General features: G+C 47.1%; 1 protein-coding gene and 1 long non-coding RNA gene across 2 annotated transcripts in view; one reads left to right on the top strand and one right to left on the bottom strand.

The window, feature by feature from the left end:
* Positions 1 to 1,394: 1,394 nt before the first annotated feature.
* ACAP3 (ArfGAP with coiled-coil, ankyrin repeat and PH domains 3) overlaps positions 1,395 to 21,416 on the bottom strand; it is a 113,567-nt gene continuing 93,545 nt past the window's right edge. Inside the window, exons 24-26 of the mRNA XM_053281464.1 lie at positions 20,673 to 20,783; positions 19,761 to 19,822; positions 1,395 to 3,898 (exon numbers count right to left, since the gene is read on the bottom strand). Coding sequence (XP_053137439.1) covers positions 3,792 to 3,898; positions 19,761 to 19,822; positions 20,673 to 20,783 — 280 coding nt within the window. The 3' untranslated portion in view covers positions 1,395 to 3,791. The remainder of the gene's footprint in view (positions 3,899 to 19,760; positions 19,823 to 20,672; positions 20,784 to 21,416) is intronic.
* LOC128338702 (uncharacterized) overlaps positions 3,542 to 21,416 on the top strand; it is a 72,881-nt gene continuing 55,006 nt past the window's right edge. The window contains exon 1 of the long non-coding RNA XR_008312677.1: positions 3,542 to 3,956. This is a non-coding gene — a long non-coding RNA (uncharacterized LOC128338702). The remainder of the gene's footprint in view (positions 3,957 to 21,416) is intronic.

Below are 21,416 nucleotides of genomic sequence, written 5' to 3'. Positions count from 1 at the left end.
AACTAGGGATGCAGCAACTAGGATCCCTAATGGCTTAACTAGGGATCCTACAACTAGAATGTTTAATTGTGGCAAGAGCTGCAGTGCTAATGTTAATGTGTTTGGCTCACAAGTGTAGTTCAATAACTCCACCTAAATCAGGAGAGAGCTTTTGTCCCGGAAAGGAATTTTGTATTCATGCGGGGTGTGTGTGTGGGGGGAACTTAAGAAGTAGTAGTACTGGGTGCCTGCAACCTTGGAGAAGCCGCTGCCGATCTGGGTAGACAATATTGAGCTAGATAGACAATGGTCTGAGTCGGTAGAAGGCAGCTTCCGATGTTCCTATGAACAGCTCTGAGCACCAGAAGCTGCCTCGTCCTATTAGAAGTTCTGTCCTAATCGTCTGTGGGTAGATTGACTCCTCTAACTGGGCAGAGACACTTTTTAACAGTCTGTGATTTTGACCCTATGATTCCAGGCTATGTTCCTCAGTACTCCCCCTCAGGACAGGCCTGCTCAACTTTGGCCGCCCAGCTGGTTTTGGATTACAACTCCCATAATCCCCAGTGACAGCGGCCAATAGCCAGGGGTTATATAGCCAACCTCTGCAGGAGGGTCGAGGTCGAGCAGCCGTCTCTCAGGAGTTACTCTAACCAATTACGGCAGTCAGCCCGTTTATTAGTGTAGCCAATTGCCATGACCCAGAGACTATGGAATTACTCTAGTCTAACCCTCAGTTCAAAGCAAGACACTGCTACTATCGGACAGAAGGCTCCTCAACCTCTGTTGGAACATCTCCAGCGAAGATGCACAAGCCCGGCTGCTTGCGGTTTTGCGGGGTAAACGCCAGCCAGCTGTGATAAAATAAAAGAACTGGCGTGGCCGGCTGTGTGCAGTACAGTTTATCTTGCATACACTGGGAAGAGAACATCTCATTTGGCAGCCTGCTTCATAGCCATAAAGGTGTACCCAATAAATCCTGTCCAATAAAACGCCTGTGCTATAACTTCTCACCTGCTCAAAGGAATATGGGAAGCTGACTTCTACCGAGTCAGACCCTTGGTCCACCTAGCTCGGTATTGTCTTCACAGACTGGCAGCGGCTTCTCCGAGGTTGCAGGCAGGGGTCTCTCTCGCCCTGTCTTGCAGATGCCAGTGGTGGCAGGCATCTTCTGCATGCAAGCAAGCAAGCAGGTGCTTTTCCAGAACGGCCCCATCCTTTGAGGGGAATATCTTACAGTTGCTCACACATGTCATCTCCCATTCAAATGCAAACCAGAGCAGACCCTGCTTAGCAAAGGGGACAAGTCATGCTTGCGACCACAAGACCAGCTCTCCTCCCTTCCTAAGAAGTGGTCCAGACCAGAAAAGTAACACGCAAACAGTACACAATGTACCCAACGGGGGGGAAAAAAATCTCTCTCATCATCTTTATTTAAAATCTTGTAAGTAAGGTTTTCCCTCACAGCTTCCTTCCCTCTGCCCTCCTGTCACTGCATTTAAAAAATATGTTTCTCTTGCCCAAAGATATATTACATATCAGCATATAAACAAGGATTCTATACAGGTTCAACGGCAGGCAATCACAGCGAGGTCTGTACCAGTACAGGGTCTCCCGTGAGTGCATTCTGTAATTATGAAACCATAGTACATTTTAAAATAATAATAATAATAATAATAATATAATAAGAACCAAGCCATGCTTTTTAAGAGAGAGAGAAATAGAGAGGTTTTAGGCATCGGGACACCCACAATCAAAGCAAAAGGAAGGCAAACGGTAGAGATCTTATGAAATGTTTTTTTTAGGAAAAGGGGCTTTTCTGTGTTTAGTTTGACCACAGTTCGTGGCTGGAAGACCCTTCCTCTCACTCTCCGTCCAGAAGAAAAACTAATTCATAGCAATTTCCATGGGGTGGCAGTGCCACCTTCTTTGCCGGCAAGGGGTGCTAAGACCATAGTGGTTAACAATGGAAGCTGTGAGCCGAGAATCCTTGGTTCGAATCCAGCCTAAATTCACCTGAAGGCCTTCTGCCGGATTCGCCCTGCAATTCATCTGCAACAGGGAAATTAAGTGCTTGTCTAGTACTATCGCAGGGCTGTTAGAATATTATGAAGGCAGTGTGGTGTCATAAAAATATTGTGTATTTTTAACCGTGCCTCATGGCAGGCAGAAATCCAACAGGTGTTGCTTTTCCTTGGGGGTCGCCACCCCCAAGTCTGCCTGCCATTGTAGTCTGGGGTTACGGGTGTCTTGTGACAAAAAGTTCAGGCTTGAGGGCAATGTCCTGAATTGGTTTGGGGGTCAAGCAGTGGATGCAGCCTATAGTTTCCAGCAGGGCTGCGGGGTTGGGGTTGACCCTCATGGTTTCTGGTGGGCCTCACAAGTGCAGTTTCACAGTTCCTGGCTGACATTTTAGGAATTTGCCTAAAATTTGCCTAAAATGCATTTGCCTAAAATGGGCACGTTAGAAATAAAAACAGGGGTGAGGAAATCGCTTGGCGAATAAACCTAAAAATTAGACCAGGGCATGGAATTTCTCCTCAGCTGCCCACTCAATGGGAGAGCATGTCAGGGAAAGAAAATGGCGGAGGCATGCCCACAGGAGTAGGCCCGATCCATTACGTTGCTAGGCAACGGGGCAGGCAAGATTCCGGAGGGCTTTTAGTCGATCCCGGCATCAAGGTGCAAGTTATGCACGGAGCTGTTGCACCTAGGATGGAAAACGGGGCTAAGGAGGTTGTCCACTTTGGTTTTTATTTTTTTTCTGCACAGGTTGCTCTCGTTTTCTTCATTAACCCCATGACTGTTCAGCTGGGTGAATTAAGGCAGCAGTTGGAGAGGTTCCGAAGGAAGGGACTCTCCTCAGAGAGGTGTGGGAAGTTGATGAGGGAGACGCCAAGCCCCTACTTGCTCCCGGCCCGCAGAAGCTGTAGGGTCACTTCACCTGCCCTCCAAAGGTCTCCCCAAAGAGTTACAAGTTGTGTGGAAGAGAAGCTCTTTTTTTGCCATTCACCTTGCATGGCTTCACAAGCACTGCAAAGGGGTGAAAATAGCACACCTGCCATTTTTCCAATATGGGGGGACAGGAGTCCCCTTCTAATGCTCTGTTTCACCAAGGCAAAGAACGAACCGAAGAACAGACCAAAGAATAATAGAACAAGCAAGCAAAAGTCAAGCCTGTGTGTGTGTGAGAGAGAGAGAGACAGAGAGAGAGAGAGAGAAAAATGGTGGATATAATGTTCATCTTGAAGGTCACATTCATTCACAGGACGTGGGAGTCATGCATTCAAAATTTGGCTGCACTTCCTTGGAACCAGCTCTGCATTTCCAAGCAATGGATATCCCCTGTCGGGCCGCAAGCGTGTAAAGCAGGCATTCACCAGGTGTGGCCAGCAAGGCGAGTCTCAAGGCAACCTGGGAGGAAAGTTCTAGAAGAGCAGCAGGATTTTTGGCTGGGTTTCCCCCTCCCCCCCCCTTGCAGGTCTAGTTTTAAATAAGGACTAGTAACTTTGGTGGACTTCTTTGCAGCCCCTAATGCCATATTCATTAGGGTTTTTCCAGAGGTTGGAGAGCATTCTGGGTAAAAACCCAAGGCCATTTGGTTCTGGGTTGGGAAGGGGAAGATGTAATCCATGCATATCCTGTGACTAGACACTGCGTAGAAGCAAGCATCCACGTCTCGGATGGACCAGTCTTAATTTGCCACCTGCCCCTTCCGCTTCGTACATGGCCTGTCTTCTTGACACTTTTCCTGAAGCGTGGAGATCCTACCCTCAGGAGAAGAGGAGACATGGATGGCGTTGTGGCCAAGGCTATCTGTAAGAGTGACTGAAGTATAAACTGCGACGGTTGAGTTTTTCCGGGTTGTTGGACGCCATGTGAGAAAATTCCCGGAAGATGTCGAGATAGGTTGCGTCTCCTGCGAAGGAAAGATGACAAAGATGGTTGCCGATGCAAAAAATGAACCCCACGTTCTGGTAAGCCAACAATTGAGCTTCATAAATTAGCCGTCTGCCATTTTGTTGAGGGGGGAACGGAAAGGAAAGGAAAAGTCTCGCAGATGCCCATATCCCCTGCAACTGGCCTTCAGAGGTATCCTGACTCGGGATGTGCACGGAACCGCACCTCTGCGGTTCGAAGGTGGGGAGGGTAGCGCTTTAAGGGCAGAGGAGGGTGCACTCACCCCTCCCACCGCTCCCCCCCCCCCCAGCGCTCCTTCCCGGTAACAATCTTCGGGGTGGCAGCATACCTCCCTGCCGCCCCTTCCCCATCCTTGGCTGGAAGTACCGGGCGCGCGAGCATGCATAAGGTCCCAGTTTCAATCCCTGGCAGCGTCTCCAGGTAGGGCTGAGAAAGGCTCCTGCCTGAAACCTTGGAGAGCTGCTGCCAGTCAGAGTAGACAGTCTTGAGCTAGATGGACCAAGGGCCTGACTCAGTATATAGCAGCCTCATATTGATCTCAGTGGCAGAGCCCCTGCTTTGCACACAAGAGGTCCCCTGTTCAGTCCCTGGCAGCATCTCCAGGTACGGCTGGGAAAGACACCGGCCTGAAACCCTGGAGAGCTGCTGCCAGTCAGTGCAGACTATGTTCCCAACCAGGTGAAAGAGCTTTGCTTCTGCTTAAACTGCATTGTGTTGATACTAACTTTTGCCTAAGCGGGCCTCTGCTTAACTGGACTGTTGCCACATTTTGTTGACCATCGGGTTTTTTTACATTTTATTTGGCAAGCCATCTTGAAAACATTGTGGTTGAAAGTTTACAATACAAAGACGAATATGATGGATATTTATATACTGCTTTTCAACAAAAGTTCCCAAAGCGTGTGTGTGTGTGTGTGTGTGTGTGTGTGTGTGTGTGTGTGTGTGTGTGAGAGAGAGAGAGATTTTCCATAAATAAATATATAGAATTAGATGGGCCTATGCAGATGTGCTGGGTGTGTTAGGCTGAAATGCCCCATCCCCAATTGCATGGCCTCATTTGGAGGTTGAGGGCTTAGGGGACATTGCATCAGTGTTTGGGGTGGTAAGTAATTTTTTTGGGGGGGATAGGGGGCAAAACTAACCCACACACCTTCTGGTTCCTTTTGGCTGATGTCTGCCATTTTTTTTGTGGCATCCAATGTTCCCTATAATGGATTCCCAGACGTTGTTCACTGCAATTCCTATCATCCCCAGCCAAAGGCTATTGTGGCTGGGGTTGATGGGAGTTGCAGTCAGTGGCATCTGGGAATCCCTGTTATCGGGGATACTGCTGGCATCCACCATGTCCCTCCCCCCCCACTACATACCTCTTGGAATGAAGTGATGTTGAGAACAAAATGGCTGCCACTAGTAACTTCCCTCCCCCCCACAAAAACGTTGGGAGTCAAAACTAGTGAATTTTGCCCCAAACCTGAAAACTGCACCCTTTCTACCCAGAAAATCGAACATAGGAACCTAGCAAGCTACCATATACTGAGTCAGGCCATTGGTCCACCTAGCTCAGTATTGTCTACCCAGACTGGCAGCGGCTTCTCCAAGGTTGCAGGCAGGAATCGCTCTCCACCCGATCTTGGAGATGCTGCCAGGGAGGGAACTTGGAACCTAGATGTTCTTCCCCGAGTGGCTCCATCCCCTGAGGGCTATCTATCTATCTATCTATCTATCTATCTATCTATCTATCTATTTACATAATTCTCCAGTGATGGAACAAAATTCAGTAACTGTCCCTCAGTGGCCACTTGGTGGTGGGGGGGGGGGTTGCCCAGAATTCCCAGATGTTGCATCATTCCAGGCCATGTATATTTTCTGTGCCAAATATATACCCTTCTGGGATGCAATCCGTTCAGTCTTGTCCATTACAACTGTTCCTGTATGTAGCTTCCTTAATGTTGTGTCTCCTTTTTACACAGCCAGGTTATCTTGTTGGGCAACATGTGGTCATTCATTCATTCATTCATTCATTCAGTTTCTATACTGCCTCTCCAAAAATAGCTCAGGGCCGTTTACACGGAGAAATAATAAAAAGTTAAGATGGATCCCTGTCCCCAAAGGGCTCACAATCTAAAAAGAAACACAAGATAGACACCAGCAAGAGTCACTGGAGGTCCTGTGCTGGGGGTGGACAGGGCCAGTTACTCTCCCCCTGCTAAATAAAAGAGAATCACCACGTTAAAATCTGCCTCTTTGCCAAGTTAGCTGGGGTTAGGCGTTGATTTCAGCTTTGGGGGTATCTATTCCAAGTACCAGGAAACCTTGGGAGTGCAGTTTTCCCTTTCCGTGTGGACTCAGTTGTCCTGGGGAAATAACATTTCCAAGGTACCAGGAAACCTTGGAAATTTCAGCTGTGCAGCTATCACAGACCTGCAACCAAAGCTGCTGCCTAGTCCACTTTTAGCAAGTTGGTGGTGGTTCAAAAGAGTCAAGTTTTAATTTTAATTAGGTAGAACGAGTTATCGGGCTTTGTGTGTACCTACGTCCCAATTGTGCTGATATTTTCCATCAAGCTGGATTGAATATGGATGGGTTGAAGACCAAACTGCATGTGATCTGAACAATGGTTTAAATAATGAATATTTGCAACTGGGATAAATGGATATTAGTTGCTCCTCTCCTCTCCACCCCCCGTTTATTTTCATTTCATTTTTCTCTTTTAAATAGATTTCAGTATTATTATTATTTATCATTATCATTATTATTATCATTATTATTATTAAAGCAACTGCGTCTCATTCTTTGGCCACTGTTCTGTTTCGTGGGCAGTTGTATGGCAAAACAAAATGGCCCCCAGGATGAATCAACTGCATGCTAGAACTCTGGTCTGGAGCTGATGGCTAAAGGAAGAGACATTGTTGCATGTCTTTTCATTGTAATGAAATTAGTCCAGAATGGAACCCCTCCCCCCCCACATCCATTGCCAAAATGGAGCCCCCATTCATTGCCAACATGGAAACTCTTTTCATTGGCATTTATTGCTAAAATGGACCCCCATTCATTTCCATCCATTGCCAAAATGGAGCCCCCACTCATTGCCATTCATTGCCACAATGGACGCCCATTCATTGCCATCCATTGCCAAAATGGAGCCCCCACTCATTGCCATTCATTGCCAAAATGGAAAGTCTACCCATTGCCAAATCATCAATTGCCATTCATTGCCAAAATGGAAACCCCATTGTCAAAATGGAACACCCATTATTTGCCATTTATTGCCAGAATGGAGCCCCCGTTCATGGCCATTTATTCTGGGGCATATTCGTTTCATAGTGAATGGAAATAAATACCCATGAAGCTCACCAAGGCTGCCTGCCCTGAAGGTAGGGAGGACTCTGGGTTGGGACATGGCCGTTTCCCAGTGCTTCTTAATCTAGTGTCTCGCGGCTCCCAGACACACTACCGATTACCCAGTGGATAAACCTGGCATGTACTTCTCAGTCATTCAAGGCTGTTATTCTGAGCAAACTGCCAACCTTTTGACCCTGTGTCCTCTTTCTAGAATGCTATTTAGAAGCACATCAGTTGTGTAAAGGAGTGCCCAGCAACCAACCTTTTCATCGGCCAATCAGAACTGCAGAGCACAATGTGGTTTATGCAGATAACAACCAGACTTTTGCACCACCACCACCTCCATGTACATATTGGGTGAATACAGGCAATCATTTACCAAGTGGTAATTTGCCACCTAATGGTGCAGTGGGGAAATGACTTGATTAGGAAGGCAGAGGCTGCCGGTTCGAATCCCCACTGGTATGTTTCCCAGACTAAAGGGAAACACCTATATTGGGCAGCAGCAGGTCTTGTGGTAGTAAGCATGACTTGTCCCCTTAGCTAAGCAGGGTCTGCCCTGGTTGCATCTGAATGGGAGACTTGATGTGTGAGCACTGAAGATATTCCTCTTAGGGGATGGGGCCGCTCTGAGAAGAGCATCTAGGTTCCCAGTTCACTCCCTGGCAGCCTCTCCAAGATAGGGTTGAGAGAGATTCCTGCCTGCAACCTTGGAGAAGCCATTGCCAGTCTGTGTAGACAATACTGAGTGAGATGGACCTATGGTCTGACTCAGTATATGGCAGCTTCCTATGTTCCTAAGAGGAGAGCTGGTCTTGTAGTAGCAAGCATGCATTGTCCCCTTTGCTAAGCAGGGTCTGCCTTGGTTTACATATGAATGGGAGACATGTGAGCATGGTAAAATATTCCCCTTAGGGGATGGGACCACTCAGGGAAGAGCATCTGCATGCTTGCATGCAGAAGGTCCCAAGTTTCTTCCCTATCTCTAAGATGGGGCTGGGGGAAGCTTCTGCCTGCAACCTTCTGGTTCTGCCTGCAGCCAGGTCAGATGACTAATCGATAAACTGATTCATTCACACATTCATTCATTTCGAAATTTGGATTGTAAACTCACGAGAGCAGGGACCTGCCTTGTATAACAGCTTCGGTATATATACATACATTCAATAAATACATAGCAACAAAGGCAATAAGCACACTTCTGCTAAATTGACACCGGGCAAATTGTAATCATTTAACTACCTCTCTTTGGCCGTGCACGTTGAGGACAGGTCTATCAATGGCTACTAGTCTTGATGTCCACAGGTTACCTCCAGATCCAGAGGCAGGAAGCCTGTGAATCCCAGTTGCAGGGGAGCAATAGCAGGAGAGTGGGCAGGCCTTCATCTCCCTGTTTTGGGCTTTCCAAGACATCCAGCGGGCCACTGTGGGAAACAGGATGCTGGACTAAGGCCTTGGGCCTGATCCAGCAGGGCTGTTCTCATGTTCTTCTGATACCTTGGAGGCTATTGGTTCAACACTGTGTCAAACAAGACTGTAGAGCAGGCCTGCTCCACTTAGTCCCCCCCCAGCTGTTTTTGGACTACAACTCCCATAATCCCCAGCCCCAGTGGCCAATAGCCAGGGATTATAGGAAGGCCGACGTTGAGCAGCCCTACTGCAGACCTTATGGACCTTTGGTCTCATCCAGCAAAACAGTGGTTCTTTTCTGTTCACAAGAAATGGAGAAAAATGAGAAGCACCCAGTCAAGATGCAAAAAAGGGAGACCAAAGTCCCGCGGTGGTGTGAAATTGTTTATTGAAGCCCAACGCGTATCGTCTGAAGCCTTCTTCAGGGGCAAAATATTTTCCACTGAAATCCTGTCATAAAAAAACAACTTCAACAAAAACAAGAGAAGTTTTTGGAGAGGTTGTTTTTTAATGACAGGATTTCAGTGGGAAATATTTTGCCCCCGAAGAAGGCTTCGGACGATATGCGTTGGGCTTCAATAAACAATTTCACAGCACCGCGGGGCTTTGGTCTCCCTTTTTTGATTCTACTATGTTCACCCCATGCACTGTCTTAAATTATCACTGAGAAATGGTGGCAGTATTGTGGTGGATCTAACTCCCAGGGGAATTCTTACACCATCCATTAAATGGTAGAGGCGATGTGTTGTGTGAATCATGCCTTTTTTTTGGTCCCAAAGCTGAGTTAATACAAGAAACAGGAGACAAAAGACCAGGACATCAATGAGGACAGGCCAAGCAGAAGAAGGTCAAAGAGTTTAGAATTTTATTAACAGTGTTCCAAGAGACGAAAGAAGAGGGAAAGAGGGTGGGCAGTAAGACCCAGAGCAGCAGAGTTGGTGTGGAGTTGTGTGTGTGTGTGTGTGTGTGTGTGTGTTGACAGGTTTTTTCTGCTAAAATCGTACAAAGATAATCAATATACAGAGAGTTCGGTTCTGTAGGGTTTCTGTATAGAGGCTGAGAGAGCAAAAGTGGGACAGACAGGGAGTTGGAGGCAATTTTCTTTTAAAAATAACTGTTACAAAGATTGTACCGAAAGCAGGTCAAAGTGACAGAGGAGCAGTTAATAGGCCAGATCATATTTACAGAGCATATCGGGTCTGCTAAGCATTTCCCTCTCAATTCCATGTGTTTGCAAAGAACAGCCACACTTGGCAGCTTTGAACTGATCTGTATATTCAGCAAAGCCACGTGGTAGAGTCCTCCTGGGCTGTACCGCTTCAGATCACAGGTGGGAGGAATCGCATTTGCTTGCCCCTCTATATCGCTTCTGCCCTGCACTCAGAAAGCTAGCTCATCAGGCTAGGCCAGTCCTTGGTGAACTATTTCTCTACCTGCGAGGTGATCAAGCTTCCAGAAATCGGATCCCGCCCCCCCGACACACACACACACACACACACACACACACACACACACACACACACACAGACAAGCATTATGCAGAATCCCCCTGAGAAATCTCACGCTCATATCAAAACTTGCTTGGTTCCCCTTAGGAATTGTCCATGGCTTTGCCTTCGGAGGAACATTGAAATTCGCTCCGAAATTTCATTCCCCCCGAAATGTTGGCATCCGCTCCATCTCCCACCTGCGTCTTGAAGTCCGAGAGAGACGCGACCACCTTACTTTGCTGACCCCACCCAGCTTAGCTCTTCTGTCAGTGCTGTTTGGATAGGAAGCGATGCAACCTCAGATTTTGGAGAGTGGTGGGCCTGCTGATCTCAATATGGTGATCCAAATCTTGTCATATGAGTTTTTTAGGGTTCTTCACTGCAAGACCCAGTAGCCAGTGGTGAACCCCACTGGCCCCAAGTCTTGTTCCCTGACTCGTTGTTTATTAGGCCTTGGGCAGCTTCGGCCACAGCCAAGTACTTTGTAACATCACCCTGGCACAATCCAGAGGCAGCCCATTCCCACTGTGCACTGCCCTGGGCCAATGGGACTCAATTAAGGGCAACAATGCCTTTTTGGGCCCCAGCACCATCTTTAAAGGCATGCACAGAGTGCTGGGAGGTGTAGTCCTTCCCAGAGCTTTTCCCCTAGGGGAAAAGCCTTAGGAAGGACTACACCTCCCGACGCTCCATGGGCACCTTCCAAGATGCTGTTGGGGTTTGAGAGATCTCCGTTTCTCATTGCTGGTGCATGCATGGAGGTCAGTGAAGTGAGAAATGGCTCTAACACTGAGGTGTCCCCCGCTAGAAAAATAGTGACCATCAATGGAATATTTTATTCAATGCTACTACCATGGACCTGAAGGGAAGAGGCATATCTTTGTTTGCAAGCACACACACACAAGGACTGTGTGTGCCTTTTGGTGTATAGAAAGTAATTGGATGGGATCTTATCTTTCTCTAGTTTTTCCTTCAAATGGAACATCTACAATTTTGTAAGACGGCATAATTCAGCTTTGAATTTCTTGGGGCCTTAGCGTCTCCCTCACAGGACATTAAAAGATGCTGGCTACCAATCATAAGAACCGGTAGAAGCTATTTTCTCCTTTGCTACTTTCCTCTCTTTCACTCCTTTCTTCCTTCACCCCTTCCCTCCTTCACCAAGCTAAGCTCACACATTCTTCTTCAATAGAGCTTTATAATCATACTTTCTTCCACCATCAATGATAGTAGGAAAGCGCCACTGTGTGGAGAAACCACACATTTCAAGCACCAACACAGATTTGGGGAAATGCTACAGTAGTAAAATTGGTCCTAGTAATACTAGTGATGTCATATTGTATTGTACTGTATTGTATCGTATCATACCAGTATTGTATTATATCGTACCAGTATAGTACTAGTAATACCACTAGTACTCTACTGTATCTCCAGCAGTGGTATCTCCAGCAGTGGTAAAGTGTGTGTGTGCAAATGCATGTATGAACACAGCCCTCATGGAAAGGATACACTCATACCAGTGTAGCATTTCCAAATTCTATGCCCCTTAATAGATCAAATTCCTATGGAAACAGCACTAAGAATTTGGGTATTTTTTTCAAACACAAGTGTTTCTTGTCTCCCCTCCCCACCCTTCTCCAGTCCCTCCCCTAAATTACATCAAACGCATCTGTCATTGCATACAAGTACGGGCACCCACGTACATTTGTTATGAGCAAACAACTTGCTAAAATCCAGTTTGCCTTTGGATGAGAGCAATGGCACCCAATTTTTTTTATCTGGGAACAGTAGTTTTCTGAGGGGAGAATTACAATTCCCAGGGATCTCCAAAAGGGAAATCTCTGCATTGCCAGCAAAATTTTGCTTTTCCTTGGGAGGGGTGATTCCATCCTTCCCTGCACTTCTGGTCTTCCATCCATGGGTGATGGTTACACTTTTTACACAGACTTCTAGGGAGCATGGGGGCACTTCTGACTTTTGTAAGGGAAGTCTTTTGCTATTAATATTGGCCATGTCAATGGATTGTTTCCTACTTTTGCTGGCATATTTGTGCTGCCCTGCCACGCTTAGATATTGTATGAGGTGGCTCCTGTTCTGATGTTCCCATGGCTGCTGTCTTAATAAAGTAAAGTAAAGTGTGTTTGAGTCGGTATTGACTCCTGGCAACCACAGAATCCTGTGGTTGATACCATGTTAGAATCTGACACAATACATTTTTAAGTGGGCTGTATAGATCATCCTGGAAAGAATCTATCTATGTGGTCGCTAAGAGTCGACATCAACTTGACGTCACTTAATCAAGCAATCAATCAATGCTGCCTTGAAACCACCTAATGACGCAGTGGGAAATGACTTGACTAGGCAAGTCAGAGGTTGCCGGTTCAAATCCCCGTTGGTATGTTTCCCAGACTATGGGAAACACCTAAATCAGGCAGCAGTGATATAGGAAGATGCTGAAAGGCATCATCTCATACTGCGTGGGAGATGGAAATGGTAAATCCCTTCTGTATTCTACCAAAGACAACCACAGGGCTCTATAAAAACGTGGCATTTAACTAAAAATAAATACATACAATAAGCTACAATTCCCAGGGTTCTTTGTGGGAAGTTAAGCCAGTGTATGTGGCATGAAAACCATGTAATGTCGCACTGAAGATACACACTCCGTCTTGTTGCCTTTTCACCTCATGTCTTCAATGGGAACAATGGTAATCTGGCAAAAATATATGAGGTTATGGCTGTTTAGAGATATTGCTACCAAGAAATGCATACTAAGTCTTAAGGGAGTCTGCTTTCTTCACAAAGGCAAACTTGCCATCATAACCAACCACATTTGTGATCCCCTACAGAACTTGTTCTTTTAAATAACTTTTTAAAAAATGCATAAGGAGAATAAAGAAACAATTTTGCGTGAGATATTTCAAAGAGGATTGTACAACACCCAAGAAAAATACATCCATATCAAAAGAGAAGAGAGGAAAAGAAAAACAAGCCAAATCCTATAACGTTATGCCTAGATCTTTGCTGAAATTATTTGGAAATTATATATACAGTTGATATATTTTCCTTCAGCGTGTCAAATACACACATCTCATCCATCTAATTCCAAATCACCGTCAACCAACAGAGAAATCCAGAAAAGGGGGGGGGGGATAACAGAAGCTTTTGCTTTAGAAAACTCAGGGATTTCTTTGAGGGAAATGCAAAACCTGAATTAATGGTCATCTGATGCCCCCTGTGATCTGCATGGAAGGAGGCACTGCATAGTTTTCTTCCATGCAATGTTCCCATGGCTCCTATCTCGACATTCCCATGGTCCCCGTCCTGATTTTCCCATGGCTCCTTCCATGAATACTGTGATCTACATATTGAACTCAAAGCAAAGGTATAGGGAAAGAAAGCTATGAGGGAAAGGAAACAGGCTTGCTAGGTCTTTTTCTTAAAAAAATACACGCCATTCGCAACTGTACAAAAGAAAAAACCCCAACGTTAAATACAGCCAAACTGTATTGAACGGGGGGGGAAGTAATTGCACTCACCCTCTGGGGCTTCCTCGGTAATAAATTAAACAATGTTACCCATTTTTTAAAAAAAGACAGCACATAATCCATAACAAAAAAGACCATTGAAATTAAAAAAATAAAAGAACCAATACTATTAAGTAGGAAAAGTGCGCAGAGTTAATTTTATACAACGAATCTAAAGAAGGTACCAACACATCTTAGACAGATAAACTGTCTTGTCAGACAGGTGGGGTCTCTCCACTCTCCCCCATCTTGGTATTTAACTACGAACCAAGGGCATGCTACTAGCAAGAGGCTTCTGACTTTGTCTGTGCTAGACCTGTACACTTTCAGTGTTTCTAAATGTTCCCATGGTTCCTGTCTTGAACTTCCCATGGCTCCTGTCCTGATCTCCCCATGGCTCCCATCTTGACTGCCAGCAAAAACTGCGGGAGAGAGCTATAGCCCAGAGTTGGAAGGGAGACCACCCACATGCCTTTTGCAGGAAAATGTTGTGGCCAGTTTACGCCAAAAAAAAATTGTATGTATTGAAGCTACCACGAATGGACCTTTCTGGCAGATAACTGGCACAGTCCAGAGATCTACTGAAATCAGCAGCCTCAGTGCCTCTCTCAATTTCCACCACCCCATTTGCAGGTGAAAAACAGGGGAACAGTTTGACAATTTGGGAATGCAAAACTTGTTAGCAGTAGCAGGGGCGGTAGCAGTATCCCTTCCAGTGGCCACTGGCGAACGGCCGCCATTTTTAATTTCTCAGAATCCCCTAGAAGCAATGCTATGATGTATCCTTGCTAGGAGGGGGATCTGAGCAATAAAAAATGGCCACGTCCAGCCGTTGGCTGCTGGAAGGAATTCTACCACCATGTCACACATTCATAACTCCATCCATGTCAATCCATGGTCCCTTCACCTTGTTTATAAAATAATAATAATAAAATTCAACACAGCTCTTTAATTTCTGGGTTGCTTTCCAGAGTCCACAACTGGTGTTTCTCAGAAATTACTAATATACGTCTCTTCAAGGCAGAACGGCTGGATGGGGCGGCAGGGAGAAAACCTCTGGTCTAGGCAGGCTTTAAAGTTACAGTTCTGGTCTGTCAACTTGGGGGGAAGAGTGCCGCCGAGATAAATTCTTGTCTTTATCGCTGAATGTCCTGCTCAAAGGAAGGTCATCTTGGAGGGGAAGGAATCAAAGTCTCTGACAGAGGAGTAGGTTGGGATTTCTGGTGCCCTTTTAGGGCATGCCAAAAAAAGGGGGGGTAGGAGACCAAATCTCATGGTGCTGGGTAGCATTTATTGAAGCCCAACGCATTTCAGCCCCAGAAGCCTCCTTAAGGGGCAACAATTTTGTAATGTTCCAAAAAGGCCTGGAGCAAGTCACTTTTGCCTTCTTACAAGCATACCAGGAAGGCAACAGCGACTTGCCCAAGGCCTCCCAGGCAGGAGCAGAGCACGGCCAGATTCAGTGTTTGAACCTAGTCATGGAAACCACCCCCCAGGGTTATGTCACGGTGGAGAAGCAGGTCGTCTGCGACTTGCAGAACTCAGACGGTTTAGGATCATGGCGGGCAATGAAAAAGGAGATGGTGTCATTGCCCTTTGCCATGAGCCAAGCAAGAATGTTGCCGTTTGGGAAGGGGAGGGATCGCTGGGGGCCACATGGCTCTCAGATGCCCATTGGTTAGGAACCTGCCTTCTAACAAGTCAGACCCTTGGTCCAGCTAGCTCAGGATTGTCTACCCAGACTGGCAGCGGCTTCTCCAAGGTTGCAGGCAGGAGTCTCTCTCAGCCCTCTCTTGGAGATGCTGCCAGGGAGGGAACTTGGAACCTTCTGCAGGCAAGCGGGCAGGTGCTTTTCCCAGTGGCCCCATCCCCTCAGGTCAGGCCTTCTCAACTTTGGCCTTCTTGCAGATGTCCTACAGCTCCCATAACCCCTGGCTATGGGCCACTGTGGCTGGGGATTATGGGAGTTGTAGTCCAAAAATAGCTGGGGGCCCAAGGTTGAGCAGGTCTGCCTTAGGGGAATATCTTACAGTGCTCACATGTAGGCGGACCAGGAGGGAAGTGGCTACAGCCATGGGTGGGAGGGACTCAGGAAGAGCAGGTGGCAACCCTGAAGTCTAGCAGAGTGAGTGATTGGAATCCATACTCACTCTGTTAGCGGCACCCTCTTCAGACACAGAAAGGAACAGCAGTGTGTAACATCCGCTGCTGTGCTTGGCAGGCTCTAAGAAGCCTCTGGATTGGCTACCAGCAACATGACCACTGACTCTTGCTGGTGGGGTGTATGTGAAGAAAGCCTGTTCTACCCACTGATGTTCAGGTCGATCTTAAGGGATGTGGCCATAGCTCAGTGGGACAGCATCATCTGGAAGGTCCCAGGTTCAACCCCTAGCAACATCTCCAGTTAGGACAGGGAAAGATTCCTGCCTCAAACCTTGGAGAGCCACTGCCAGTCAGTGTAGACATTACTGAGCTAGGCAGACCAAGGGTCTGACTCAGTTTGGCAGCTGTGTGTTCATCAGAATTATCTGTAACTCATTGGGAGGTTCAATTCCTGGCAGCATCTCCAGGTAGGGTTGGGAAGGGCCCTTCTCTGTAGGAAACCCTGAAGAGCTGCTGCTAATCAGTGCAGACAATGCTGAGAAATATGGACCGAAGATCAGACCTGGTATAAGCCAGCTTCCTATGGTATTAAGGCCTAGCCCTTGCTTCATTACCAGCTACAGCAAGGGACAGCACAGACAGTCACATGTCTGAATTATTTGCAAATATGGATTCAGGAGGTTGGCTGCTTGCATCCACAGCCTCAGAGTTGGATACCTGAGTTGAGGTGATGGGGGAAACAGGGGAAGGGGCAAGCACACCTGAAGACCCCTTTGGGCCAGGACATTTGGAAAGGGGGGCATTAGAGATGACAGGGATAGTGAGAGAATAGAGGAAGAATATTTCAACCATCTGAGATCACCAGTGGAAAACTGGCCCCCCAATTTCAAGCCATCCAACCTCTCTGCCTTGAATGGGAGACATCACAGCTGAGCAGACTGCAAGGTCCTGGGAGAATGGACCCTCCCCCTCCCACAAAGTGCCTGGGTTAGCTACTGCACCTCACCCACGCTCCTCAGGGAAATTACCTATGTCTAAGTCAAAAGCAAATTCCGGTCTCTCTTCTGACAAAGACCATAAACCCCCAAAGTTACTCGGAGAGTAAAAAAAACAGGTCCCGCTCCAGCAAAAAGCATAATAAATAAATAACCCACCCCACCCCTGCCACACCCTCCCTCCCCAAAAAACACCAAACCACCTGGATTCACTGAGCCCTCTGCAATCATGCATCAGTGAGGGGGGGGGGCACAGTCTCTGTAGGGGCGTGCATGCAAAGAGAAATCTCCTTCTCGGAAATAGGTAAGTAGGAAATCCATTGTGACTAGGAATATAAACCCCCCTCCCCCGATGTGCTCCAGTTAATTGTTGCATCAAGCCTTAAAAGGCTAGAGAAGAGTGACTTCATGTTCTCCCTGGGTGTGTGTTATTCCTTTTTTAAAAAAACAAAAAAACAACAACCCATCGCCGGCGATGAGCCTTTTCTTCCAAGCCTCACCACTTTGGCGAGTCTAAGGGTGAAGACAGATGTAATGTTTAAGAAGACAGAAGTAATATTTGAGAAGACAGAAGTAATATTTAAGGCTTCTGCAAACATAGGATGTTGTCTTCTGCTGAGCCAGACTATTGGTCTATCTATCATTTATCTCAGGGGTTCCCAACCTGGGGCACTCCAGGTGTGGATGAACTACAACTCCCATCATCCCCAGCTATAATTTATTGTGGTGGAGGAGGATGGGAGTTGTAGTTCATCCATACCTGGAGTGCCCTGGTTGGGAACCTCTGATCTATCTATACGGATTGGAAGATGTTCTCAGGATTTCAAGACAGAGGTTTTCCCCACCCCTGCCTGGAAATGCCAGGGATTGAACCTGGGACCTTCTGCATGCAAAGCAAATGCTCTACCCCTGAGCTATAGCCCCAGAGTTGCTGCCACTGTGTGTGAGCCCAGCTGAATCCCAGGGTCCAATTTGCATGGTATTCAAATGAGCTGAATGCTGAGTCGGTTGTATGTCTTGCACCCTCCCCACAGTGGGTGCTCCCTTTTTAAAAGACAAAAATCACATGTCTCAAGATTGAATTCTCCTCCATGCAAAAAATGGAGGAGTAAACCCATTTTTTCTGTGTGACTCCTCAACACAGAACGTGAGCATATCAGGAAGAAGGCTAGGTTAGAAACCTCCCCACTGACATGCTGGTTTTCTAGGGGAGGAGAGTTGGCCTTGTGGTAGAGAGCATGAATTGGCCTTTGCTAAGTAGGACCCACCTTGGTTTTCATTTGGATGAGAGACTACATGTTAGTGCTGTAAGATATTCCCGTTATGGATGCGGTTGTAGCTCAGTGTAGGGTACCTGCTTCCATGTAGAAGATCTCTGGTTCACATCCTGGCATCTCCAGGTAGGGCTGGGAAAGACTGCAGCCTGAAACCTTGGAGAGCTGCTGCTAGTCAGTGTAGACAAGACTGAGCTAGATGGATCAATGGTTTGACTCGGTATAAGGCAGCTTCCTATGTTCAGGGAATTTGTTTTGGTATGGAGAAGCATGTGTGCTCCTGCCTTCAGACTGAAATGGCACAGCCCAGACACTATAAGGACAATCCAACATCATCTTGCAGGTCTGATGCAGCCTGTGGGCTACCCATTGGCCAACCCTTGTTTTCCCATTTATATGACCATTCTTTATAAGGAAATTTTTTTTAATAGCTGCAAAATTATTCCAGAGTTTTGGTGGTGGAAGATGTGTTGGCAACATTATAGGCACTAGCCAATCGGTGCTAGCCACAACTGGTTTTTGCTGCCAAGTTACAGAAGCTTTTATTTTCTCTGGATCTGCCTTAGGAATGTTACATCGGTCTTCACTCTGTAAGGATTGCATCCTCATCTTGGAAGCGGCTGAGTTATGGCTTTGACCAGCTAAGCTTACCTCTCTGTGAATTTCTATTTAAAAACAAAATCAGAGGAAGCATTTGCTGGCTTTAACCTGAGAGCATGTAAGGTGGGCAGCCATGCCTCTCAACCTAAGCGCTGCGGCACATGCACGGTACACAGCAAACAGACCCACCGGCAGCCCCACAAACCCCCATCCACACCCGCTTTGCACTAAAGGAAGTTAGGCAGCTGCATTCTACCCCCAAGATGCCTGCTGGGGTGTTTTGTTGGTTCGTTCTGTTTGAATCAGCGCTCAAAACCATCCAGTGTAGCATCACAACTGGATGGCCACCGCCATTGGCAAAAGCAAGAGAAGAGAGCGAGAGAGACGGAGAGGGAAGCCTGCATCCGAGTAAGCCTCATTCAGCTCTGATCCAATCTCACTCTCCCTATCTATGCACAACCCACTCCTCTCTGATCAAATCTCCTCTACTTTGGATCCCAGTTTTATTCCTGGTGACGAATTGGCTGCTTTTATTCCTGAAGACTGTTGATTAAAGAAAAAGAGGTGAGGAAAAAGAGCCATTGGCAGGTAAACCTGCATGGCCTTCTTTGTGTTTGCCCCCAACAAGCCACTGGTGGGTAAACCTGCATGGCCTTCTTTGTGTTTGCCCCCAACGAGCCGCTGGTGGGTAAACCTGCATGGCCTTCTTTGTATTTGCCCCACTCCACCCTCCCCCAAAAGCAAATCCGCTTGCCAGTCTGAAGCAGACAAGTCTGATATGAAAATGTACACATATTTATTTTCATGGTCCTCCCCTTTCTCTCTCTCTCTCGCTCTCGCCATCTCCCTTTCCTTCCGCACAGCCTTTGGCCCATCCGCTCTTAGCCATCCGAACTGAAACCTTCCATCAGCAAACCCCACCCTCCAAGACATGTCTACAGTTCATTTGTTTGTTCCCTGGGCTCAGTTGGCATCCTTAAATTTCGACCCAAAAGAGGAGGAGGAGGCGGCAGCAGGGTTCTGGGAGTTGTCACTAACACTCATCTATGTTAAGGCTGATGAACTCCTGTATACACTTTCGGTACTGGAGCTCTGTGGGGCTGTTGTTGGGATATTGACCTGGATGACCAAATGGCCCCTCAGCTTCACGCATTTCTTCGTTCATTCGAGCCAGACGCAGCCTGGAGGGGGAGCAGACAAGGAGGGAGAATTTGGTTAGCCGCGGACATCCTTGTGAAAGGTCATCAAATCCTCTCCCTATCTCTGTCTCTCTCTCCCCCTCTCTCGTCAACTGCTTCGAGAACGTTTCCTTAAAGTTATCATTACATCTTAAATCTCTGAAAGAGCTGGAAATGTTTTGATCCCTGTAACAGGGATTCTCAGATGTGGTTGACTACAACTCCCATTATCCCTAGCCAAAAGCCATTGCAGCCGGGCATGATGGGAGCTGTAGTCAACAACATGTGGGGATCCCTGTTACAGGGACAGCTGGTTCTGCTCCTTATGGACACATCGCTGGAGCACCTGAGGGTGACTCGGGGTAACCCACAGATAGTTTGGGTTTCACAAAAAACATGAAGGGGGAAAACCCTACGGGGGCAAAAGCCTTCCCAAACTGCCCCGAAGTAGCTCAATGGAGCGGAATGTCCACGGACTCAGAGGGCAGTTAGCAGACAACTAGGTGGGTGGAGCTAAGGGTGAGAGGCTGGGAAAGGAGGGTCTGAACAAAAAGAGTGGGATATTTCTCTGCTTGTAGAACACTCCCTCAAGACAGTCACAACCCTTTTCTTTCTGAGGGGGAGAGGGGTCTCAAAATCCCACTGTGCTCAGGCACAGGCTCAGAAAACACAAGTTCAACGGGGATATACTGGAACATTTTGTTCTGGCTCCATGCTTCTTCTTATCAGAATTATGGTAGGGAAAAGGAGACGCGCGGCAGTAGAATCACACGCCACTGCTTCCTCCTGCTGGTCGTGGCTCGGAAGCTTAGTAGCTACATCCCTCTAAAGGAGATCTCTGGTATCGACTTACAAGGTCACAATGTCTGCGTTAGCAGCCTGGACCGCGATGCTGAGAGGGTCCTGCCCATCCTCGTCAACTGCATGCTGGTTGGCTCCCCGCTTTAGGAACAAGCAGACCTGGCTGCCAAAGGTAAAAAGGACAGGCGTCAGAGGGGAAAATAAAGTCTTTGTGCAGCGGGGTAGATAATCTTATGACATGCAAACTTTGGGCATAGTATTAAGCATACTTAGGGCCAGCATTTCCTCCAACAGGGATTCCCAGATGTTGTTGACTACAACTCCCATAATCCCCAGCCAAAGGCCATTCCCTTGTCTTTGCACTGGGGATGCTGGGAGTTGTAGTCAACGACATCTGGGAATCCCTGTTAAGAGGGATTCTTAGGGCTGGTCCAATGTTCCCTGTAACAGGCATTCTTATCGCTGTTGACAATAATTCCCATCATCCCCAGCTACAGTGCCTCTTGGCTGGGGATGATGGGAGTTGTAGTTAGCAGTGATAAGAATCCCTGTTACAGGGAGCACTGGGTTGGTTCACATGTCCGCCTATCGGCGAATCCAAGATCTTATACTACTACTGCGGATATTTATATACCGCTTTTCAACAAAAGTTCCCAAAGTGGTTTACATAGAGAAATAAATAATGAATAAATAAGCTGCATCCCTGTTCCCAAAGGGCTCGCAATCTAAAACACAAAACAGAAACAAGATAGACACTAGCAACTCTGAGATCTCTGAGCTGCGTGTGCTCCTACGG

Source organism: Hemicordylus capensis, chromosome 16, assembly GCF_027244095.1.
Source record: "Hemicordylus capensis ecotype Gifberg chromosome 16, rHemCap1.1.pri, whole genome shotgun sequence".
Classification (NCBI taxonomy): Eukaryota; Metazoa; Chordata; class Lepidosauria; order Squamata; family Cordylidae; genus Hemicordylus; species Hemicordylus capensis.
This window is presented reverse-complemented; position numbering and strand designations above follow the sequence as displayed.